Here is a 25824-nt window from a genome sequence, read left to right as displayed (position 1 = left end):
TCCAAGACTGTTGCTCTAACATGCACTAGAATTTAGAGAGAAAATAGAAAATATGACAGATTTAAAACTACCCTTACGTTTGTTTAACTCTTGTGCTTACCACAGTGCCACAGAAATGTGAGAATTGGGAACAATCTTAGTAAAAACAACAGGTCAGGGTAGTGATGCGGGACACCAGCAATGGCGCCCCATTTCCTGAGTTCTGAACTTGGCTCTGTGACTTAATAGGCTAATAAGATCAGGCAAGTTATTTAACAACTTGGAAACTCAGTTTACCTCATCTGTAAAACAGCAATAATCACAATAATAGTACCTGCCTTACAGGGTTATGGAAATTAAATGAGATAATGTACGCATCTTACATAAAGAAGAGACTCAGGAATTGCTGGTTTACTGGATAATTTAATCCAGTCATTGAGTTTCACAGGTGAGGAAACTACACACGGAGACCCCGCCTCAGTTCCCTCCACTGAGCCTCGACGGAGCTCAGCTCTGATCACTTCTCCTCCACTTCCCATCTGGGCTTTAAAATTAATCCCCATAGTCCTGTTTGGTTATGGACCCCAAAATGCAGCCAGTTACAAACACCTACACACCCAGAAAATAATCCTCATTTTAATAATTTAAAAATTATGAAATTGGGTAAATTGTAATAGATCTGTATCCTAAGAGACCATTAATTAGCATGAGTTAATCATTTTTCTTTAAATCTTAACATAATAGAAGGCTTCAGATGTGCTTGCTTTACTTCTGAACACTTTCTACATGTTTTCTTTTGGTTTGTCTCCCTCTGGTGGATTAAAAAAATACTTCCTTTCATTTTCAGAATAACCATGGATTTTTTGGAACAGGTTTTGCTCAAGTTAAGAGTTTGTCTGGAAAAAAAAAAAAAAAAAGAGTTTGTCTGTTGTCAGCCTGGTTCACGTTGTGGAACTTCTAGAAAACTATCTTTCCTGGATGGGAATCTCTGCAGAGGCTCAGATTCAGGGAGGGCACCTGCTCCCTGACACTAAGAAGCTCATGCAAAGACACAGAGGAGTAGTCAGAGAATGACGTGTGGTTTGAATGGCTGAGAATAAAGTACCAGAGATTAGGGGTGAAGGGCGATGGTAAGAGATGAAGTAGAAGGTTGAGCAAGGACCAAATCATTGGGCTTTTAAAGTTATGTTTGAATTTTATTTTGTAGGTAATGGGAGTTGCATTAGTTAGCATGAGGCTGCAAAAACAGGAAGCCCAAATAAGTAGCTTTTAAAACAAAAAGGTTATTTCTGTCTGTGTAAAAGGAGTCAGGAAGTAGGCAGTCCAGGGTTTGACATAGAGCTCCCTGTCATCAGGGATCCAGGCTCCTTCCAAAAAGTCCTACTCCATCCCTAGGGTGTGGCCTTTGTCCTCATGGCCCAAAATAGCTGCCGGAGCTCCAGCCGTCACTTGCATTTATCCAACTGGACACCTACATTGGCACTTCAATCTCAACTTTCCCAGAAAATACACCGATTCCTACCCTCAAACCAGTTCTTCTGTTTTGTTCTTTAGCTTCCCATTTCACTAGAGGAAAGAGCAGTGAAATGAGGCTGAGAGGGAGGTGCAGGAGACTCTGAAGCTAAGGAGAGAGAGTTCAGAAAACAGAAGAGTGATTCAAAGGGGAGCAGTGACCAGTCATCTAAATGCTGCACAGAGCTCAAGTTGCATGTGCTCTGCAGGTTGACTTTTATTAGAGGTGCCAGTGAGGCTGGTGACCTTGGTGATGATGTGTCTGCACTTGTTTTGCAGAGCAGAGCCCTGTTCAGTGTTGAAGCTCGTGGCAGCCCTGACCAATGCGGCCTCCATCACATGAACCCAATGTGCGGATCCCCCCTGCTCAACACCTACTCACCCCCCTGTAAGGTAACCTAGACGTGAAGAGATAGAACAGCAGCCAGAGGCCTCCAAAAGGAGGGCTGGGGGTATCTTCAAAAAATTTCTTTTTCTTATGAGAGAGATGCTGAAGGTAGAGGGAAGTTGGGGATGTGCTGCAGGGAGGTCCCTGGGGAGATGTGGAAGCTGCGTCCAAGATACAGGTGTGGCACCGGCCCTAAGCAGCAGGAAGGACACCTGTTTCTCTGAGGCCAAGACCTAAACAAGGGCTGAAATGAAGAAACGTTTGCAGCTGATGGCATATGAGGTCACAAACTAAGACAAAAATATTACCAGTAGAGCTACCTTAGATGACGAAAGCCACAGCTGCTTCTTAGTTCCCGTTTATGGAGGCCTTTTGTTCCATGCAATGTGTGTGCAATTTTCATACACATTATCTTTTTTTTCTTTTTGGCCTCGTGGCTTGTGGGATCTTAGTTCTCTGACCAGGGATCGAACCTGGGCCCACGGCAGTGAAAGCGCCGGGTCCTAACCACTGGACCACCAGGGAATTCCCCACATTATCTATTTTAATTCTCACAAATATCTCAGTTAACTATATACAGTCAAAACATATATCAGGGGGCTTCCCTAGTGGTGCAGTGGTTGAGAGTCTGCCTGCTGATGCAGGCGACACGGGTTCGTGCCCCGGTCTGGGAAGATCCCACATGCCGCGGAGCGGCTGGGCCTGTGAGCCATGGCCGCTGAGCCTGCGCATCCGAAGCCTGTGCTCCGCAAGGGGAGAGGCCACAACAGTGAGAGGCCCGTGTACCGCAAAAACAAAAACAAAAACAAAAAACATGTATCAATTAAAATTTACATGCAGTAACGTGTCGCATGTTTCAGATGGTTTCGCGTGCATTATCTAGTTTGATTTTTCTAGCTATTGTTGACGATATCCCCTCATTTTACAGGTCAAGAAGCCAAGGGTCAGTGAGGTAAAGTAAGCTGAGTGGCAAGCAGATTGTATAACTTTAGATTCCCAAAGTAGGTGTTATTTTAATGAGTCAAATCTGAAAACAGGTTTGAACTATAGGGCATTTTAAACAGCTGCTGTGTCACCAGTAAGGAAGCATTCCCTCTGCCTGAACTGGAGGGCAGAGCTCTGACACCACCACTGTCAGTGTGGCTGTTGGAAGGGCTGCACGTCCTCAAAGTCAGGCAGCAGGCCAGGACTAGAGGCCCCGAGATTTCATTTCACTTCATTGCATTTGCGGAGAAATGAGATTCCTTCAGGATGCTCGCCCTGGAATCTTGTGTGACTGAATCTGAACTTTCTACATTCCTTTTTTTTTTAGTTCAATAGTATTTTATTTTTATTTTTTTAAGTTGAAGTTTAGTGGATTTGCAATATCATGTTAGTTTCAGGTGTATTGATTCCTTTTTCTTGTCTTCCATCAAAAAGCATAGATGATCCGAAGTTCTAAAAAATTTTCATCATATTAAAGCAGAATGGAGATTAGTTCTGCTTCCCCTTGGAGACCATTTGTCACTGCTTTCTCCTGATTTTTAATAGACTCCAGTGAGTCCAGTACAAAAGGACTCGCTGTTTCACCTTGTGGTTATTTCTAGGGATTAAATCGTAATCCTCAGCCTTCATAAAGTAAGATGTGTCATTACAGAGAGCCTGTAAATGTACGATCGCGGTTGGTCAACACTGGCCAGGGCCCTGCGGCGTTTTGGAGAGTGGTTTTAGGCGATTCAATTTAGTAGCTTACATTTAGGGAGCGTAATCCTGTGCCCGGCTCGATGCTAAGCACTTTGCATGCACTATCTAATTTAATCCTCATGACAACTCTTTAGGGTAGGTGGCATTAACATCTGCAATTCCCAGATGAGGAAGCTGAGGCCCCCAGAAGTGACTTTGCCTGCTGGTCAGCTGTGGGCAGGATCTGAAGAGAGAAGCACCGTGTCAGTGGAATATATAAAAGACCCAAATCCCTCTTGTGTAACCCGGAGGTGGCTCACAGGTGGCCCTTGATTCTGTGGAGTATTATCCCTGTGGCTGGAATTGAATCGGGAGCTTCGTACAGAGCAAGAAGAAAAGGGAAGTGTGGCTAGCGACCTGTGAAGGTTCTCTGTGCCAGGCACTGGGGAGACAGGGTGACACAGACGAGGCCCCTCTCCATCTTGGGCTCACAGTCTGGGGCGGTGTCTGGTCTTTAGGCCACACACTGTCTGCTTCTAGTTAATTCGTAATTGTAACTTTAATGACACTTAATTGTTGTAATAGAATTTATTATTTTTTTTCTTCATTTTTAACCATTTAAAGCATTCTCTCATGGTTGGCCATTGAGAGCTTTTCCAGCTTGGGGCCTACAAACTTTTAGGATGCCACTGAGATATTTTCTAAGAATAAAGTTTTGTAGTGCAGTAACTAGGTCAAAGAATATGAATCTCTTTACGGTTCTTCCAATACATTATCATATCGCTTTCTTTGATATTTACTCAACAAACATTTATTAAGCGTCTTTTATATATTAGGCCTTACACTGAGCAGTAGGGATACACTGTGAATGGGTGTGGTCCTTGCCCTCAGGAAGCTTACCAGTTGCTGTCACTAGAAATGTGTACTTTTAATTCTGATGCAAAATCACTAGCACCAAAATTAAAAAACATTTTTTTTACTTGTACCTCTTTTTTTTTTCACACTTGCATTTAATGGCTGGGTTTTACATTCTATTTTTATCTGAATGATTTTTGTGTGTATATGAATTCTTTATTGCATGAAGTCCCTTTGCCAATTTTTACATTTTATTTATTTTCTTATTCTATTTATAAACTTATTTGCCTTATAACATTGAAAGAGATCTTTACATCTTGTCACACTTAATGTATTTTTCTAGTTTACTACATTTTATTTTTGTTATTTTGAACGATACTTAAGTTTAAAGTTTTAATGTATTTGTCAGTCTTCCTTTGCCATATCTTCTTTTGCTTCTAGACTTGATCATTTCCCATATATCTGATAAATACAATATTCTTTTTTTGATAGCTGCTCTATAACTTAATTTTAATAAATTTTAGCATTTTTTAGCATGATTTTTAAAGTGAGCTTTAGAATGAGTACTTTATCATCCACTCAATTTTTCTTTATAGTTGGAGTCCATTTCTGTTTCTCTAGCCTACTGAATACATTTCCATTATCTGCACTTTTTGCTGTTTAAAAAATATAGTTGCTTTATAATGTTTGCTGGACTAGAGTCCCTCTCACAGATCTGGTTACTTTTCAGCATGTATTTTTATTGTTTTTTCATGCTTCAAAATCTTGTTGTAGGGCTTCCCTGGTGGCGCAGTGGTTGAGAGTCCGCCTGCCGATGCAGGGGACGCGGGTTCGTGCCCCGGTCCGGGAGGATTCCACATGCCGCGGAGCAGCTGGGCCCGTGAGCCATGGCCGCTGAGCCTGCGCGTCCGGAGCCTGTGCTCCGCAACGGGAGAGGCCACAACAGTGAGAGGCCCACGTACCGCAAAAAAAAAAAAAAAAAAAAAAATCTTATTGTAATATTTATAGAAAGTAAGTTATATCTCACGACGTGGGCTTTGGAATTCTAGTTACACCGCCTGCTACTTGTCTGATTTTTTACAAGTTTAACTCTAAACCTCAGTCCCTCATCTGTAAACTGGGGAATCATATTAGTATTTACCTCGTAAGATATACAGGATTAACTGAAAAAATTCCATGTAAGGCATTTAGCGCACTTCCCATCACCAGTCTTTGCACAGGAAATCCTAGAAAAGTGTGAATGATTCTGGTTCACTTGGGGGCAAACAGCCATTTCTGCACCGAGAAGTCCTGCTGTGAGGCGGACGGACCGTACTCACTGTGCACCGAGGTTGGACAAGCGCGCTGCTGCCCGCTTCCTAGTCCTAGCCCACCCGAGGGCGAGCACCCCGGCCGCCCAGAGTCCGCACCCCCTGCGCGGCTATGGCCGCGCCCAGCTCAGTGCGCGCAGCCCGGAGGGCGGGCCCGTTGCCTAGGAGATGCGAGCTCGGATCCGCGCTACGGGCGCGCGCTTCCGGGAGGACGTGCTTGCGCGGCGCCCGGCAGCCAATCAGAGGGCGGGGCGCGCGTTCAAACCACTGGCCGGCGGCGGAGGCGTGAGCGGCGCGGGAAGGCCTGGGGCCTGCTAGGTGGGGTACGCGAGGTAGGTGTTGCGGCCTGGGGGCGGCGCGTCGGTGCGGGCGGCGGCGGGGGGCGGCCGAGCGGCTCAGGAGTCCGGGCGGGGCGGGGCGGGGCAGGGGTCCTCCAGGGGGACGGGGCGGGGGGTCCCCAGGAGGGACAGGGGCGGGACCGGGCCTCGCCCTTCGCGCCGCTGCCCCCGCCGGGGCCGCCTTCGGGGCGCGTCGCTGTCTCGGTCCCGGCGTGACCGCTGAGAACCGGTCCCGGGGTCTGGGCCCCTCTTCCCTCCGGTCTCACAGCGATCCCCCCCCCCCAAAAAAAAACAAAGAGCCATCTCGTTCCGTGTAAGTAGCAGCGGGTTTTCAGCTGCGGTTGAAGGTCCTCAATCTCTTCTTGCCTTTGTATTTGCTTCCGTAACAGGAAGATTCCCTGCTTTTAGTTAAAAGGTGATGGGAGATGCTTAGGTCCTGGTGAAGTTTCCGGTAATGATTGTTAGTGATTTAGAACTTTCAAAGGCTTACTTGAAAGTGAACCTCTGTTATTTTGTTCCTTCAGAGCCGTAATCTCTGGGGTCGACTTTAAAAATACAGCAGCCAGTTGCTGGATTAGCAGGAAGAGTCCGTGTGGGAGCAGCAGAGAACTGCAGCTCAGGGCGAGCTCGCTGGAGCAGAAAGGGTGGACCAGTCCAGAGCAGAGGAACGGGGCTTGTCTGTCCCGGCACCTCCCAGGTAGTGTGGGCTCCGTGAGACCACCCATGGAGTCACAGGGATGTCTTGTTTCATATAAAAGTTATGTTTGTGCTATACTGTAGCCTATGAAGTGTGCAATAGTATTGTGTCTAAAAAAACAATGTGTATACCTTCATTTAAAACACTTTAATGGTAAAAATGCTAACTATCATCAGAGCCTTCAGTGCGTCCTAGTAGTAACATCAAAGACCGCTGATCACACATCACCATAACAAGTAGGGGGCTAATGAAAAAGTTGGAAATATTGTGAGAATTACCAAAACGTGACGCAGACATGAGGTGAGCCGATGCAGCTGGGAAAATGGCTCTGACTTGCTGATGCAGGGTTGCCACAAACCTTTAGTTTGTAAAAAGCGCAGTATCTGTATGGGGCAGCAAAGCGCCTAAGACAGGTCTGCCTGTGTGAAGAAAAGGAGGGAATTGAACGACAGTCGGGGTGGTGATCACCTCCTAGTGGCTGAGCTGCGCATCTTCTCATTGGCTGGGCGGTTGCTATAGGCGACGAGGAAACCTTTCTTCCTCTTTGCTCTGGGATGTGAAGTAGCTTCTTCCTGTAGAGTCTGTAAAACATGGCAAGGGGTAAAGCGTGAGAGCTGCTCTTTAGATCCCCCAGTTCTATTTTAAATGAGGTTTCCTTTATTTACTTTCACAATGAAATATGTGTCAATGATCAGGTGTCATTTTACAAGTTCGAATCAGGCATGCAAATGTAAAGACTTGTTTACATCAATATAACCAGTTTGATTCAGCGTTGACTAGAAGCCAGACCTCTTAGTTGTTACTGCAGTTCTCTTTTCTCTTAAACATGAATGCTGGATCGCTACTGTTGACACATAGTTAAATACACTCCTGTCTACTTTGTTGTCTAGCTGCTAGAGGGCAGGCTGTCTACTTAACTAATCTTGCATAATTTTTCTCAGCACAAGCAATTAATTTACAGCACTTATTTTTATTGTTTCTGCTACTTATTTGGGAATAATCTGTCTGTGACACCTCTCAAACTCATCTCTCTGAGGCATTCCTGCATGTAACGTGCATTCAGCTGATGTAGAAGTGCTTCACTCCGGTCTTTAACTTTGGTGCTGGAGTGTCCCCGTTAGTCCCCCTCCCTGCTCCCCAAGCTGGGGGTACTTAAAAAAAAAACCTTTGCTGACATGTTCTCTTTTCTAACATTTACCATCTTAACCGTTTTTAAGTGTACATCCTTAAATATATTCATATCGTTGAGTGGTCGTCACTACCATCCATACCCATAACTCTGGTCATCTCGTAAATCTGAAGCTCTATACCTGTTAAACACTAACTCTCTGTTCTCCCGTCCCGCAGATCCCCCAGGCAGCTTTCTGTCTGTGGTTTTAACTACTGTATGTACTTGATATAAGTGATGTCATGTGTTCTTTGTCTTTTTGTGACTGGCTTATTTCACTTAGCATAACGTCCTCGAGGTTCATCCATATTGTAGCATGTTGCAGAATGTCCTTACTTTTAAAAGATGAATAATATTTCATCGTATGAATATACCACATTTTGGTAAGCCGTTCATTGGTCAGTGGACACTTGGGTTGCTTCCCCATTTTAGCTATTGTGGATAATGCTGCTATGAACATGAGCATAAGGATATCTCTTCGAGACCCTGCTTTCATTTCTTTTGGGTCTATACCCAGAAGTGGAATTGCTAGGTCATGTGGTAATTTCAGTTTTTTGAGGACTGTCCATACTGTTTTCCATAGTGGCTGTACCATTTTGCATCAGCAGTACACAAGGGTACCAGTTTCTTCACATCCTTGTCAACACTTGTTTTTTTTGATAGTAGCCATTCTAATGAGCTAGTGATGTGGCATCTCATTATAGTTTTGATTTGCTTTTCCCTAGTGATTAGTGATGTTGAGCATCTTTTTATGTGCTTGTTGGCCATTCTTATGTCTTTGACATGTGCTTTTTTTTTCTTTTTTTGGCTGTGCCACACAGCATGCGGGATCTTTGTTCCCTGACCAGGGATCGAACCCGTGCCCCCTGCAGTGGAAGTACGAAGTCTTAACCACTGGACCACCAGGGAAGCCCCCGACATGTGCTTTTTACATCTTTAAAGTCACCTGGTACATTTGGCCTGATAGAAGTGTTATCTGTGCATTCCTTCTAGACTAAGGAAATGAAAGCAGGGGTCTTGCCTTTGAAAATCCATAGTATCCGTCAGAGGGCCTGGCACCTCATGGGAGCTCAGCTGAGTAATGATTGTAAGTAATGACTGTAAGCTCTTTGAGGTCGGAGGTTTGTCTGAAGCTGCATGGGAACAATATCTGAGCTGGAGATCATGACCCACTCTGATGTATTGCTCTGAGCAGTTACTTTCACCATGGAAGCTTCTCATGTTTTTACGGCCTATTCGTAGTCTGTGCCATCTAAATTTTATTTATTTAATTTTAGCAGATAGTTTTGGAAACTGATGCAGAAGGAATGGCCGGAAGTTAAATGAACGTCCGAAGAAGAGCTTAAAGTTTCTTCAGCAACATCCTTTCTAAAAATAACTTGTTGCCACAATGTCAGTTTACACTGCACAGAGTAGAAATGACAGCAATATCCTTGGTATCCCTTCTTCCCCAAAGAGTTCATTGCTGCCTGTTCTCCCCCATGGTAGCAGGCTGAAGCAGCATTCAAAGTCGGATATGTCGGAATGTGAAAATGATGATCCGTTATTGATATCCGCAAGTAAAACCAGAGACATAAATAGCACTTATGTTATCTCTGCCTGTAAAAAAACGGAAGATACACCCCTTCCCCCTAACCCTGTGGGTAGGTTAACACTTCAGAGGAGAGTGGCAAGGAGCAAAGAATCCTCTCTGCTTGGTGAGTTGGGAGACACAACTGCGAAAACAGCAGAAACATGTCTTGCGTTAAAACGTCGGGCTAAGCCAGATTCTGTGGAAAAGTGGAAAGCAGCGCAGAATGTGGGAGGTAAAGGAGAAAACAACTGTGCTTCACCAGAAACTAGTATAAATGCAAAGACTGTAAATAATGATAGAAACTTTCTTGTCACACCTTCTGTACCTTTAGCTGCAGACCCAAAAGACCCTGAAGTGAAGGCTGGTGGAAAATACAAAGAAACGCTTTCCGCTGTTGGTGGGGCAGACGAAAGTGTTGCCCTTAAGTCCCTAACTGATAGACCACCCGCTGGTTCCCAGAGTCAGACTGAAGCTGTTAGATCAGGACGCTTGGCAACAAAACCTATTCAGAGCAAGTTGGATATCAGAGTGTCAGGAACAGGAAGCTTACACCACAGAAGTGCTGGGAAGGATGGTGCGAAACTTGCACCTAAATTTGAAAGCTTAGAGAAAAGAACACCTTCGAAGTGTGTTACAGAGCACAGATCGACACCAAAGCGTGGCGTTCCTCAGTTTAAGAGCCCAGCTGCGTCAGTTCTGAAAAACAGGATGCCTACCCTTCAAGTTAAACAAAGGCTGAAAAGTTCTCTTCTCGCAAATAAAAGGGAACGGTCACGAGAAAATATATTCCTTGTTGAAGAAGAAACTGCACTTCGGAGAACCTCTACAGAAACAGACCCCCTAAGAGTGGAAAACAGTCAAGTGACGGTGGCAGTCAGAGTCAGGCCTTTCAGCACGCGGTACGTTCCCCTTTCTCTCTAAGGCCAGGCTGGTGGCGTGGGGCGTGTCCAGTTCCTCTCTGCCTTTGGGAAGTCAGTGTGTTCATGCATTTTCAAACTGGCTGGTGATTCTTTTATATAGATAGAACTTCTCGGTTCAGTTGTAGTATGTGGATTATTTTTGATGATTGGCTGTAAAATTAAAGAATCGAAATCACCGTATTTTGCAGACGTAAGTTTCTCTGGCTATACTGCTTTTTAAAAGTCTGAATGACTTCAGTCTAACGCAGTCTGCTTTCAGATCTGTAATGTACGGTGGGATCTCTACCTTTCCCTTGAAAAGAGCCACAGCAGGTCACTCGTTCCCCAAAGAGGTCCTTCCAAAACCCTTTCCAGAGTGGTGGTCACCCCCTCATCATCTCTGCTATGTGGTGGTTATACGCTCATTTATTAGATTAGATTTTTTTAAAAAATAAATTTATTTATTTATTTTTGGCTGTGTTGGGTTTTCGTTTCTGTGCGCGGGCTTTCTCTAGTTGTGGCAAGCGGGGGCTACTCTTCATCGCGGTGTGCGGGCTTCTCATTGTAGTGGCTTCTCTTGTTGTGGAGCACAGGCTCTAGACGTGCAGGCTCAGTAGTTGTGCCTCACGGGCTTAGTTGCTCCGCGGCATGTGGGATCTTCCCAGACCAGGGCTCGAACCCATGTCCCCTACATTGGCAGGCAGATTCTCAACCACTGCGCCACCAGGGGAGCCCTAGATTTGATTTTGATGGCAAAAAAAATCTCTCCCCAAAAGTGCTTGTGGGTGAGACACTCACAGATTGCGGGTTGTGCTGAAAAAGACGACCCGCCCAGTGTGAATGTGGCATCTGGTTATCTTTACATTCTTGGAGAGATGACTGTGAAGACTTCACAGAGTCAGTAGTTTTTAACTCTTTTGTGGACCTAAGTGAGTTAGAGGAGGGTATGGTGACCCAGCAGTGCAGACGGACCTCTGGTTTGAACCTAAATGGTCAGCAGTTAAGGCAAGTTCCAGAGGGCTGTGGGCCTTTTAGCTGAAAATGTGGGGTCAGTGATAAGGGGAGAGAACTCAGTACCAAAGAGCCTCAAGACTGTGCGGGGAAGAGGGGCAGAAGGGACAAGCCCGGGATGGGTGGCTGCCCTGGAGAGGATGGAGCGAGGGACCACGTGCTGATTCCAGACCCAGCAGGCGCACCTGTAGCAGGCCCGCGGGGGAGGATGAGGGAGGTGGTTTCCGCAGTAGTTTCTGATCGAAAGCAGAGTTGGGGGCAGAAGGAGAGACCTGGGGCCAGACAAGGACTGATACTGTTTTTCTGCAGCTCTGGAGCCAGTGAAAGATTTCCTACTAAGTCTTAGATGGAAGAAAGATGGACCCAAAGAGATAATTTAAAGGAGGAGGGACCTTTGGATTCATAGAAACGTAACTGGTAGCCCAAAGACGCTTATGGTTCAGACTTGTATCTAACTGAGTTTGTTGAAATTGTGTTTCTTACCAGCTTTATATAGATTTGTACCTCCAAAATTTCTTTATAATATATTCAAACAAGTTTCCAGGTTTGAACTGCTGAGACAGGTAGATTATAGTAGGCAGGATGAGAAAAGGGAGAGCTTAAGAGAAAAAGGAAAAAGATGGAAAATCCTGTAAAAGTAGGGGGCATTTTTCCAGACAAGCAATCTGGAACTCCATTTTCCCTTTGAGCAGTGGCACTGGAGCTGCAGGAAATAGATTTTGGAAACCCACTATCATTACGTGTGCTAGTCTGGAGTAATGTTGTATTTAACTAGTTTGAGGTCCTTATTACATTCTGTGGGAATAGTACTCAGAATAATTATAGTAACGATATTTTTCTCTGTGCTTCTTTTTAAAGAGAGAAGAGTGAAGAAACATCCCAGGTGGTCTTCCTGAACGGGGAAGAAATAGCTGTGGAACATCCCAGCATGAGACAGGTGTACAGTTTTGTTTACGACCTTTCCTTTTGGTCCGTTGATGAGTGTCATCCCCGCTTCGCGAGCCAGACGGCCGTGTACGAGGCACTAGCAGCCCCGCTCCTGGAACAGGCCTTCGAAGGCTTCAACACCTGTCTCTTTGCTTATGGTCAGACTGGCTCTGGAAAGTCCTATACGTAAGTTGTATCATAAGTCCGATTATCTAGAAATGTTTACATTTTTTGTGCGAAGCAGCATCGTTTAATAGAAAGAATATAGTTTTTCAACTGCACAGGCCTGGGCGCAAATCTCACCGTTTTACATACTAGTTCTGCAAACCTGGGCAAGTTACTTTGTCTCTGGGTTTCTGTTTATGTGTGAGATATTGTTTCGTTGGCCCCATTTTACTATAAACTCTTTCTTGTGTAAACTGAAGCCCAGAGAGGTTAATTGGAAGTATTGTGAGAATTACAAGCAAGTCATCTGATCAACGGTATGGTAATAATACCTGTCCTAGAAGGAAATACTCAAATTTTAATAGTAGCTAGCACTTATTTTTTACTGTATTCCAGGCCCTGTGCTAAAGGCTCTGAATTAGATAGTTCTTATTTATTCCCATTTTACAGAAGAGGAAATTGAGGTTTAATTTCTCCCCAAAGAACTTAAAAATCTAATTAGTTTTACTTCCTCCCTATTCATAATGTATTTTCCAGGATGATGGGATTTAGTGAAGAACCAGGAATAATTCCAAGATTCTGTGAAGGTCTTTTTGCCGAAATAGCCAAAAAACAAACCCAGGAGGTATGTTCTCATAGTATCCGTAAGCCTTCTTACTAGACTAGAAAACGGTCAAACCAGTTAAAGTCGGAGTCGTGGCCGCTGAGGAACTGCTCAGCAGAAGATGTTGTAACTTCTGGTCGCTCTCCTTTCGGACAGTGGTTTGGGGGACGGGGGCTCCAGACTCAGAGGCGGTTCCTCCTGCTGGACAGGGATGCAGGGTCCTCTCTTCCGCCTTCTCTGCCCAATCACCTCCATGGGTGTGGGGTGCACGTGGCGGTAGTTACGCCCCGTCGTGCGTGTCTGCAGTGGGGCGGCGGCCCGGCCTTCCCTAAGGACGGCAGGCATCAGCATTAGGACGGCGACAGTAGGAGAGAGGGGAGTGACGTGCAGATTCAGCCCGGAGTGGAGGTCACAGCCTCGCTCGTGCCCCGCACTGCCCCCGTGCCGGGTGCCCACGCCCCCTCACCTGGTCCTAGTGCGGCCAGCTGTTTGCCGGGCAGCCCGTTAGACCAGTTTTTCCGAAACTCGCTTGAGGATAAGAGCGCCTAGGAATGTGTGAGGGTGGACTTGCTGAAAAGCTTCTGGAGGTTCTGGTTCAGCTGGTGTAGAGGGTAGCCTGGGAATTTCTAATTTTCATACTTTTCCTCTAGTGATTCTTATGATAAGGGGACTTGGGAAAATGTTGTGCTGTACTTGGGAGCACGGAGTGGAAAGGCCCGGTGCCTGTAGTGAAGAGAGTGTGATGGAGAAACGGGCCAGTACACAGTCGAGTACAGTCACTGAGATGCTAAATGAAGTGAAGTAAATACTAGGTTAGGATGAGGGCGGCGGCTGTGGGAACAGGTAAGCTGGGGGCACGGGGTCCTTAGAGGAGGCGTGGCCCGTGGGTTAGGCCCCTCTGTTTAGCATCTGTTTTGTTTAGAGGTGGTGGAAGCCAGGGAGGGAGAGCAGGCGAAGGCGAGGGGTCTTGGAGTGATCACGGGTCTGGGGGCCTCCAGTTGTGGGGAGCGACTTTGTCAGTGAGCGGAACACATGAAACGGTTCAGAGCGTGGACTTTGGAGATGGCTTGAGCTGGAATCCAGGTTCCACACTTCCATGCTGGAAGTGTGACCTCGAGCAATGTGCTTAACTTCTCTGAGTGCCTCAGCACAGAGCCTGGGGACGAGGAGGACGTCCTCCTAGGTTTGCTGTGTGAAATGTGCTCTGTGTGAAAGGTTTTGAACAGTGCCCGCCACATAGAGAGCCCAGCGAAGTGACTGTGGTTTTCTCAGTTTGGGATTATTCAGGATGGTAGAAGATAACAGCATGCGGGTGGGGGTCTCGGAGGTGGGTATAGCCACAGATGCCAGGCGCCTCGAAGGAGCAGACAAAGCATGATCCTCTGCGACGTGACCTCTGCACCTTTCGCAGCTCCCCTCCCACAGCATGTTCCTCTCCAAGGCCCCCTGGAAGCCCCATAACACAGTACACTGTTTTATATATAATAGACATTAATGCATGTTTGTTGAATTCTGAGCCCCAATACCTGTATCCACAGCCCTTGTAAATAACCTGTAATTGCATGGGTTCACCTGTACCTGATCTCTACCCGGAAGTGCTTTGTTCCTCTCCCGGGACGCTAACTGTATCCTTCTGTCTGTGTTACTCAAGTGCTGTGTTGCATCTCCAATTAGACTGTGAGTTCTCTGAGGATGAAGCCTGTCCAGTTCACCTCAGGTTCTCCCACGGCACCTAGAAGAGTGCTGTGTGCCTGGTAGGCCTAATAAATATTTGGCGAATTGAACCTACATCTCTTTGATCTCCCTTGAAGCTTCTAGTTTCGTTAGCGCTGGGTGTTTGCTGACTCACTTTGGGCCTGTAGATGAAATTTATTTCGCTAACAAGGAAATATGCCCTAACTCAGAAAAGCTACATGGAAGCAAATTTTCCCTTTTTGGCTTTTATACCTTGTCTTTCAGAGTCAAAAGGAGGAGAAGCTCAGCTCTACTGAGTCTGGTGATTGTTTTTTGCCGCAATCCGGAATCACAATCTGATTTAAGATCCGCACTTAGCAGATCAAGTGTTCGCCCACAGGGTCCAGCTCGCTGCGTTTCTCATGCCTCACATCCTTTTCTCCTCCTTCCCCAGCCTCTCTGGCACCCGCATCTCCCCTTTCTGATTGGCCGTTTTATCTATGGTCATGATTTCTCATTTTGGTTCTTAATTTTCTATTGCTGTCTTATCTGTTGGAGGGTATGTTATGTTTCTCTGAGATGGAAACTCGTGGGCGAGAACCTTGCCATATACTTCTGTATATCCTTCTCATATAGTCCAAAGCCATGCACATACTAAGGTGAATTGAATTAGGTGAATTTCCTAGAAGTTAGTAAGAAATGCAAGGACTTTTGTTGTTGAAATTTTCCTATATTAAGATAAAATTCACATAACATAAAATTGACCATCTTAAAATATAAAACTCAGTGGCATTTAGTACATTTATAATGTTCTGCAACCACCACCTCTATCTGGGTCTAAAAAAATTTTCATCATCCTCAGAGACCATCCATGTACCATTAAGTAGTTATAACCCATTTCCCTCCCCTCAGCCCCTACTTTCTGTCTCTGTGGCTTTACCTATTCTGGATGTTTTCTGTAAGTGGAATATCATGCAGCATGAGGTTCATCGGTGTTACAGCATGTATTGACACTTCATTCCTTTTTATGGCTGAGTAATATGCCATTGCATATATGCGCCACGTCTTCCTTATCAGTTGATGGGCATTTAGGCTGTTTCCATCTTTTGGCTTTTGTAATACTGTTGCTATTACAATACACAGTTGTACAGTTGTGTACAATTTTTATTTGAGTAATTTAAAAAAATATTAATTTATTTGGCTATGTCGGGTCTTAGTTGCGGAACGCAGGATCTTTCCTTGCGGTGTGTGGACTCTCTGTTGTGCGCACGGGCTTCTCTCTCGGTGTGGCGTGTGGGCTGCAGAGCGCGCAGGCTCAGTAGTTGCGGTGTTTGCTTAGTTGCCCCGAGGCAACTAAGTGGGATCTTAGTTCCCCGATCAGGGATCGAACCCATGTCCCCTGCATTGGAAGGCGGATTTTTAACCACTGGACCACCAGGGAAATCCCTATTTGAGTAATTTTTAATTTGAATTTATTTGTAATTCTTTTGGGTAGATAGGAGTGAAACTGCTGGGTTATACAGTAATTCTGTGCTTAACCTTTTGAGGAACTGCCCACTGTTTTCCACGACATTTGCACCATTTAACACTCCCACCAGCAACACTGGAGGGTTCTGATTTCTCCACATGCTCATCAGCATTTGTTGTTTTCCGTTTCCTTGATTACAGCCATCCTAGTGGGTGTGAAGTGGTTTCTTACCATGGCTTTGATTTGCATTTCCCTACTGACTTGTGATGTTGGACACCTTTCCATGTGCTTGTTGACTATTTGTGTATCTTTTTTGCAGAAATGTCTGTTCAGTCCTTTGCCTATTTTTTAATTGGTTGTTTGTCTTTCTGTTGTTGAATTGTAAGAGTTCTTTATATATTCTGGTTACTAGACTGTTATCAGATATGATTTGTAAAAAGTGCAAGAACTTTTCAAATAAATTGTATGCTGTGTTTCTGTTCCTGCTAGGTCAGCTATCACCTTGAAATGAGCTTCTTTGAAGTATATAATGAAAAAATTCACGACCTTCTGGTTTGTAAAGGTGAAAATGGGCAGAGAAAGCAAACAGTAAGATTTAAAAACTTACTTGTTTTTAATTTCTGTTTTTATTGATGCATATAATTATATTGGTTCTCAAGATGATATATAGCTTAATTACTAAAATGCATATGATAGCAAATGCTTGAGATCTAGTCTAACTACGTTGCTATTTACTAAATAAGCTGAACATTATTGTTAGTGGACATTAAACTAGTTATGAACTGTAACCTCATTTTACTTAAGCAAGTATTGTGTAGAAGTTAAAGATAAAACATTCTAAGATTTAGTTGGACCACTTATGTCAAATACCAAATTCCTAAAAGTCTGCAAAGCCAAAAAAGAATAAAAGTTTAAAAAACTGTATTGTTATTGTAGAGTATGTATTTCACTCGATTATTTAGCAAATTGATATCTTATAGCTCATATTTTCTGTGAAGTAGAAAGTTTCACAAAGGCGTAAACTTTTTAAACAACCGCTATTAGAATTAAAAACTTCTGACTTTGGAAAGGGCTGTGGAGAGCGAGAAGCTAACATCTGAAGAGGTCACTTGACTCGCTCAAGGTCATGCAGTCTGCTTTTGGCAGCATCAAGAGACTCACACAAAACTTGACGTTTCCTTCTCTGACTTCTACGTGTTCTTAAATTTCTGCTCACAAAGTTTAAAATGTATAATGTAAAACGGAAAAAAATGTTAACTGTCTGAAATTTATTGCACGTATTTTAGAAAGCTATTTAAAAGCATATAAACAATAGCTACAGCAGGACTTAGGAATAAAAAACTAGTAAGATATTTGATGGTATGGTATGTTGTCAGATACTGTGCAGATGTGAACAGTTTGTGGTCTTGAGGCAGTTTCCTAGTGCCTTACAGATGTGTTTCTGTGAGGACCTTTATATTTATTTCCGGATAGAGACAAATCTCTTTACTGTAGACTCGAAATATAGAAAAAGAAGGTCATTTGAAATTCTCTTTTATATGAAGTATTTGCCTTGCTGTTAACGTGCCTCATGTTTGCCCACAGCTGAGAGTGCGGGAGCACCCGGCCTCCGGCCCCTACGTCGAGGGCCTGTCCACGTGAGTGTGTGCAGCCAGGGCCCGTGACCGCTGTGCTCTTGGCGGCCTCCCCAGCCGTGAAACGCTGCGTCACTACTTAGTTTTCTCCCCTTAATATTATCCAGTTAAATGTTCCTCTTTCCAAATAGAGTGTTAGCTGCTTGTTGTTATGTTTGTTTATATCTCTCATGGCACCTGTGAAGTGCCTTGCGTGGAGCATTAATTATACTGTGTAGGAAATATTTGTCTTTCCTCCCTTTCCCCTGCTAACCCATTAAGTTAAGCCTTCCCTCTCGAGCCACTTTTTTTATCTGTTACTTTAAGCTGTGGAGGCGAGAAGGTGCTGAGCTCAATGTTTAGAGTTAGAAATATGCTGAGAGTCATTTATTTGGTTTTCAACTCCAAATGCTCTCTTTTTATATGTGTGTGTGTATATATATATATATATATATATATTTTTTTTTTTTTTTTTATAAATTTGTTTTACTTGTTTTTGGCTGTGTTGGGTCTTCGTTGCTGAGCGCGGGCTTTCTCTAGTTGCGGCAAGCGGGGGCTACTCTTCGTTGCGGTGCGCGGGCTTCTCATTGCGGTGGCCTCTCTTGTTGCGGAGCACGGGCCCTAGGAGCAGCAGGCTTCAGTAGTTGTGGCACGTGGGCTTCAGAAGTTGCGGCATGTGGACTCAGTAGTTGTGGCGCACGGGCTTAGTTGCTCCGCGGCATGTGGGATCTTCCCGGACCAGGGCTCGAACCCGTGTCCCCTGCATTGGCAGGCGGATTCTTAACCATTGCGCCACCAGGGAAGTCCCAAATGCTTTCTTAAAGGAAAAGAAAAGTGGCTAGAAAAAATTCAGCTCCATTTAGTAAATCTGGGACAGTGCTGAAACCCATACACACCCGCACTACCACACCCATATATATGTGTACCTATACATATACCTGTACCTCTACCTACGCCTAACCACACCCACATATACAGGTACCTATACCTATGCCTTTGCCTATACATATGGGTTAAAGTTTATCTTTTGGTCTCATGATTTAGACTTGGATAGTACAATGTTAAGATGCTATAAGGTGCCTCATTATATTAAGAAAAATCATACTTCTTAAAATTTGTTAAAATGAAAACATTATTTTATTACCTCCCTTTTACCATGGAGAAAATGAAAGATTCTGTAAGAATCAGTATAGTAATACCTATGGATTATTCCACCGTGGTATTCGTGGAGTAATTATGTGGTTGAAAGGTGGCTGATGTTTTATAAGGACAGGAGTGTGATCATGAGTAAAACTGACTTTGTCCTTTGCTTTTGTGAAATAGGAATGTTGTCAGCTCTTACTCTGATATCCAGGTAAGGTCCATTGTAATTGATCTTCTCTCTACTAGATAGATCAGTCATAAATATTGCTGTTTGCATAAATAAAAGGTTAATTTATAAGGAACTGATTTTGTTTGTGTAGACTTTAAGCAAAAGAATTACTCTTATAAACGAAAAATTTAAATCGATCATCATGTCAGTTTAGAGCTATAGAAATAGCCTGTTAAAGGTATTATTTCCTCATTCCAATTTCTATGACAGAAAAAAAAATAGACAATGGGAATGCAAATTCTTAAATAAGCATGTATTAATATTTTTATTTTATAAGCTGATTATAAATGTGTGTATATATGTGCTCACTCTACTTTGCTGTTCGTTACTTTGCTCCGGTGAGCCCCTGTCTGCAGGCCTGACCTCCTTCTCTCCTTTCTCACTAGATTTGGCTGGAACTGGGAAATAAGAGGAAGGCAACTGCGGCCACTGGCATGAATGACAAAAGCTCCCGCTCGCACTCAGTGTTCACCCTGGTGATGACCCAGACCAAGGTACTGTGTTGTTGACTCATTTCTTAGGTAAGATAGTCACTACATTCAAGTTTCATGTTTTCCTTATTTTCTCCTTTATTTTTTTAGTTTTATCATCTTTATTGGAGTATAATTGCTTTACAGTGGTGTGTTAGTTTCTGCTTTATAACAAAGTGAATCAGCCATATGCATACATATATCCCTATATCCCCTCCCTCTTGCATCTCCCTCCCACACTCCCTATCCCACCCCTCTAGGTGGTCACAAAGCACCGAGCTGATCTCCCTGTGCTATGCGGCTGCCTCCCATTAGCTATCTATTTTACGTTTGGTAGTGTATATATATCCATGCCTGTCTCTTACTTCTTTAAATCAAAGGTAAAAGTCCAATCATATAAATATACAACATAATTGGATTTTAGGACATATACACAGTAACGCTGAGTGGCATATACAGGAGTATGTTTTTCTCACTGTTTTAAAAATCAGTAACGTGATTATTAACTTATGATATTGATATTGTCATATCAATACGTGATAATATATTATCAACAATACATGATAATTGTACAGTATTTGAAAAAACATATCAGAAAGTAAAAGATTTTAAATAATTCAGCTGTAGGGTTCCACTGCTCAAATGAAACCCCTCTAAAGAGTTTGGTATATAATCTTTCAGTTGTTTTACAGTCTCATATAAACAAATTTACAAAATCTGCAACAATTTTATACTATTAAAATTACTTGCAAAACATTATTATTCACAGCTACATAATTTTCCTTTGACTGTTAAAATTCCTCAAATTTTTCTCTGCTGTTGGACATTTATGTTGCTTTTAAATGCTTTGCTACTTCAGGGCTGGGATGAACAACACCTTTGTATATTAAGCCTTTTTTCTATCTGTGGCCGTTTCCTTAATATAATTGCGTAGTTATGGGTTTAGCCCTTTAAAGTCATTCCTTTTATTTTGTATAGTCTGAGCACTGCTCAGTATGTTCTTACAAATCGTCACAGATTCAAGAAGGGATAGCTTCAAAAATAAGGGAGTGGTTTGTAATCTTGTCAGACTTTCCGTTTTGCAGACTTATATTGATGGCAAGTCGTAAAAGAACTTATGATGTGTTATTTTACCGTTTTTTTTTTTTTTTTTTTTTTTTGCTGTATGCGGGCCTCTCACTGTTGTGGCCTCTCCAGTTGCGGAGCACAGGCTCCAGACGCGCAGGCTCAGCGGCTATGGCTCACAGGCACAGCCGCTCCACAGCACGTGGGATCTTCCTGGACCGGGGCACAAACCCGTGTCCCCTGCATCGGCAGGCGGACTCTCAACCACTGCGCCATCAGGGAAGCCCATGTGTTATTTTAATGTCCTTTTGTCCCAGACAGAATTTGTGGAAGGGGAAGAGCTGGATCACAGAATTCGGAGCCGCATAAACCTGGTGGACCTGGCGGGCAGTGAGCGCTGTTCCGAGACCCAGACGAGCGGGGAGCGGCTGAAGGTAAGGGTGAGCCCTCACTCTGGGGAGCTCAGTCCTAGCCACTTTTTTTAGGAGATTACTGGCTAAGCACGTGATCTTTTTTTTTTTTTTATAAATTTATTTATTTATTTATGGCTGCGTTGGGTCTTTGTTGCTGCGCGTGGGCTTTCTCTAGTTGCGGCGAGCGGGGGCCACTCTTCGTTGCGGTGTGCGGGCTTCTCATTGCGGTGGCTTCTCTTGTTGCAGAGCACAGGCTCTAGAGCACAGGCTCAGTAGTTGGGGCACACAGCCTCAGTAGTTGTGGCTCGTGGGCTCTAGAGTGCAGGCTCAGTAGTTGTGGCTCGTGGGCTCTAGAGTGCAGGCTCAGTAGTTGTGGCACACGGACTCAGTTGTTCTGCAGCATGTGGGATCTTCCCGGACCAGGGCTTGGACCCATGTTCCCTGCACTGGCAGGCGGTATTCCTAACCACCGCGCCACCAGGGATGTCCCTAAGTATGTTATCTTAACCAAGAATAACCTCTCTGTCCCTGCACTTTATAGACTGTGTTGCTGAGACTTAAAGAGGAGCCCGTAGTTCCTGGTTATGATTGCTTCTCAGAGTCAATTAGTAAATTTTGAGTCTGAAAAAAGTTGGTAGTTTATGGAAGAAAATATTTCCTCAGTAATTATATGAATGAAGAAATATATTTTGTGAAATACATTTATTGCTGGACAGTTCCTTTCAATTAAAATGTTTGATCTTGTCCCCAGGAAGGCGTGAGTATTAACAAGTCCCTGCTGACCCTGGGAAAGGTCATATCCGCGCTCTCCGAGCAGGCCAGCGGGAAGAGAACATTCATTCCTTACCGCGAGTCTGTCCTCACATGGCAAGTAGCTTTTGGAGTATAAGGAATTGTACAAAATAGAGTGAGTACTGTGGGGGAAAAGGGCATAGACTGACTTCATGTGACTCTGGGACAGAGCAGTGGTGAGCGGTACGGATTCCAGAGCCAGGCTACCTGGACTTGATCTCAGCTGTGCTTCCTACAAACTGTGTGACTTTGGGCAAATCAGTTAATAGTCTTCCAGCCTGTGTCCTCATCTGTAAAATGGGGATAATATCAATATCTGTCTTTTAGGGTTGTAATGAGGGTTAAATGATGAATGAACTATTATTAGTGCCTGATGTTTGAGCATATATGGTATCACCAAACACATTACTATGTGTGTGAAGTGAAGTTTAGCACACACTGGCTGGTATGTAAGTGTTCAAAAAGTATTTTCATTAATGAACATGTATTTAACTTCAGATATATTACATTCAGAATACATCTGTATTGATTTAATATCCAATTCTGATACGGACTGCATCACTGTTGACAGCAGTGTACCGTTATATTTGACTTATTATATTATAATTGCCACCTCAAAACCTGTAAGGGAACAATGTGATTTTTTTAATGCCTTTTGAAAATTAAGAATAACTTTTGAAAGTTAGGAATAATTCACTCTGCATTCATAAATACAGAGCTTTTAGTCTCATGATCTTTTTCCTTCTAAAACAAGGCTTTTGCATATAATAGAAAACAAAATTTGTGTTTATATGTTCACCCACCATTTTCTGCACTTCTGAGCAGCTGCTTTGAAGGGCTCTGGTGACCCTGGAAATGCAAGGGTGACCAGACACACGGTCCCGCCCCTAAAGCAGCTCGCAGTCTAGTAGGGGGAGAGGGATTTTACTAAATATTGGAGAGTTAACCATATTTTAAAATCTTTGCACAGACTATCGCTTCACAGAACAACATAAAAAGTGTGAGACGAGGGACTTTCCCTGGCAATCCAGTGGTTAGGGCTCTGTGCTCTCACTGCCGAGGGCCTGGGTTCAATCCCTGGTCGGAGAACTAGAATTCCACAAGCTGCGCGGCCAAAATAAATAAATGAGAAGTGTGAGGTGAAATAAAGTGCGCAGAGATCTAAAAATAGCTACAAATATCAAACAATTCTAACCGGTGTCTGAGTGAGGAGCGTAGCACTGCGTCACGTGTCCCGGTGGTCTGCCTTGTGCTCTCTAGGTAGTTGTCACGAGGTCGTTGCAGAAGCAGTCTAATTGTGACTGTTTTCCTTGAAGGCTGCTGAAGGAAAGTCTGAGCGGAAATTCCAAAACGTCGATGATCGCCACGGTCAGCCCGGCAGCCAGCAGCGTGGAGGAGACCCTGAGCACGCTGAGATACGCCACCCAGGCCCGGATGATAGTCAACGCCGCCAGGGTCAACGAGGACGTGAGCGCCAAGTTGATCAGAGGTCAGCAGTTCCCTACAGACTTAAAGATTATCCTGCAAGAGTTTAGTCTCAAATATTCATTTCAGTGATGAAAATATGCAGGTTAAGGAAGTTAAAGATTTTTCTCTCGTATCTGTGTAATAGCTGCTAGCCATCGTTCCACACTGATGAGGAAGGCGGATGGAAGGACGGCGGGAAGGAGAGTAGGGAAAGGGAAAGTCAGAAAAAGCTGGGAAATGGGGTGGGTGAAGGGGAAGGAGCCAGCGTAGGAAACCCTCTATGGACTGAGTCGTGCGCCTGTGCAGCACAGGGACGATAATGTCCTTTACTTTTCCTCCTGTAGCCTTTCCGCCGTTGTCTGTCTCTCACCTCTGCTTCCTCTTGGTTCATTGACCCAAAGGCTGCTTGGTCCTGGGTTTCCAGCACGGGCCTCCCTTCGCCAGCGCCGAGTGTCCTTCTCTTGCTCATCTGCTCGGGGATCTTGCAGAAGGCGAATAGGTCCCTCAGAGGTGTGGGCCAGAGGAGGATGGATTTGCCGTCTCGTGCTCCATCTTTTCCTGTTTGGATCCCCTCGCGTTTACAAATGGGACCATTTTCATTAAAAATAAGTATTCTGAATTCCAGCTTGGCAAATCTGTCATCTTTATCTAACATGTCTTTATGAGTATGGTTTGCCTGGGGCAGTCCTGGTTCATGGCTGTCATCCCAGAGTGATGAATGGTGCCCCCGGTCCTTCCCAGACGTGTCCCTCTTTGGACGATACATTACGTGGCCATACTGCTTATGAGGGAGGGAAATTCATTAAGAGGGGAGCAGTTTTTCAGGTAAAGGTTAGGTAGAGATTTGTGGGTAAAGTAAAATTTCTGCAAGTATTCTGTTTTACTTAGTATTTAAAACGTCAAATAAAATAGAAGATTGGAGGGTTATGTCTAGTGTGGGAATTACTATATATCAAATGTTATTGATCATGCATCTTTCTTCAAATATTTAGACTTGAAAGCAGAAATTGAAAAGTTAAAAGCTGCTCAAAGAAACAGTCAGAACATTGACCCTGAGCGATATAGGCTCTTTCGGCAAGAAATAACATCCTTGAGAATGAAGCTGTATCAGCAGGAGAGAGACATGGCAGAAATGCAAAGGTGGGCTCTGGTCATTGCCTTCGATGCTGTGGGTGTTGCCTGGAATCGCTGGACTGGCTTGGGGCAAGGGTCGGGACAGGGGGCAGGGGTGGAGATGGGGACGGGAGCTGAGGAGGTACCGGAGTCTGCCTTTATCCCTGCCTTCCCTGTGAACAAAGCAGCTTATCCCCAGACCATTACGTTTTAAGTATTCCCAGGTGGTTTCCTCATCTCAGAATCTCTTGATTCTCAGTCTTAAAAACCTGGATATTTTTAACTCTTTTAAACTCTCGTTTGTCTTTGGTAAGAATGTGGAAAGAAAAACTTGAACAAGCTGAAAACAGGAAACTTCAAGTAACAAAGGAGTTACAGGTATCGTTTCAACTCTCTAAACTGATTTGAAAATTTGCAAAGAAATATGACAGTAAATATACAGATGTACTTTCTCAAATTCCAGGCCAAGGAATTTGTTTTATCCTGTGGGAAGTGGGAAATCATTGAAAGTGTTTGACCAGGGAATCAACATTTTGAGAATTAGTTCAGAATTACTTTGGTGTAGGGTGTAAGCAGGACTGAAGCCAAGAGGGACTGTTGGCAGGGCGGGCAGAAGGCTGCCTCAGTGGTTCAGGCGGGAGGTGCTACGGGTCTGAACCAAGGTGATGGCAGTGGAGACGCGGCGGCAGGACCTGACCTGCTGTAGACGTCGGTGGGTGAGATCAGGCACATCTGGTGATGCTGGGTTGAGCCGTGAGTGGGCTGAGGATGGTGCCAGGACAGAGGGTCAGCGTCTTCCTGGGAGTCTAAGAAGTATGGTGGTCACACTTACGGGGAAGTCGTGAGGAGAGGGTCTAAGAGACCGTTAATTAACTGAGTCCCACATACCGCGACTTTAATGTTTTAGGTGGATCTAACAGTTTCATGCTTGTGATTAAAGTTAATTTTTTTTTTTTCTGACTTCTACTAGAAAGCAGGAATTACATTTCAAATGGACAACCATGTGCCAAACCTGGTCAATCTCAATGAAGACCCTCAGCTGTCGGAGATACTGTTATATATGATAAAAGAGGGAACAACTACAGTCGGAAAGTATAAACCAAACTCGAGCCGTGACATCCAGTTGTCGGGGGTGCTGATCGCCGACGAGCACTGGTGCGTTCCTGCCAAGTACTTTTCCAGATCTTGATGACTGTGGCTTCCTTCACATGAGGCATTCACTCACACTGATTCTTTGGTATAAGTCTTCGAATGCATCTCTTAGCCAGGAAAAACAGGCAGTCTGAATG

The 25824-nt window shown here is 44.2% G+C and overlaps 1 protein-coding gene and 1 long non-coding RNA gene across 2 annotated transcripts in view; one reads left to right on the top strand and one right to left on the bottom strand.

The window, feature by feature from the left end:
- Window positions 1-25824, bottom strand: part of LOC125962759 (uncharacterized) — a 146282-nt gene that overhangs the window by 81220 nt on the left and 39238 nt on the right. The gene's annotated exons all lie outside the window — the stretch shown is intronic.
- KIF14 (kinesin family member 14) overlaps window positions 8762-25824 on the top strand; it is a 49671-nt gene continuing 32608 nt past the window's right edge. Inside the window, exons 1-14 of the mRNA XM_033415902.2 lie at window positions 8762-8996; window positions 9187-10381; window positions 12251-12505; window positions 13022-13109; window positions 16720-16818; window positions 17815-17867; window positions 19167-19197; window positions 19602-19709; window positions 21068-21184; window positions 21915-22030; window positions 23272-23444; window positions 24415-24562; window positions 24850-24913; window positions 25506-25690. Coding sequence (XP_033271793.1) covers window positions 9300-10381; window positions 12251-12505; window positions 13022-13109; window positions 16720-16818; window positions 17815-17867; window positions 19167-19197; window positions 19602-19709; window positions 21068-21184; window positions 21915-22030; window positions 23272-23444; window positions 24415-24562; window positions 24850-24913; window positions 25506-25690 — 2519 coding nt within the window. The 5' untranslated portion in view covers window positions 8762-8996; window positions 9187-9299. The remainder of the gene's footprint in view (window positions 8997-9186; window positions 10382-12250; window positions 12506-13021; window positions 13110-16719; window positions 16819-17814; window positions 17868-19166; window positions 19198-19601; window positions 19710-21067; window positions 21185-21914; window positions 22031-23271; window positions 23445-24414; window positions 24563-24849; window positions 24914-25505; window positions 25691-25824) is intronic.

Source organism: Orcinus orca, chromosome 1 (assembly GCF_937001465.1).
Source record: "Orcinus orca chromosome 1, mOrcOrc1.1, whole genome shotgun sequence".
Taxonomy (NCBI): Eukaryota; Metazoa; Chordata; class Mammalia; order Artiodactyla; family Delphinidae; genus Orcinus; species Orcinus orca.
Note: the sequence above shows the minus strand (reverse complement) of the source record. Positions and strands in the feature narration are given on the sequence as shown.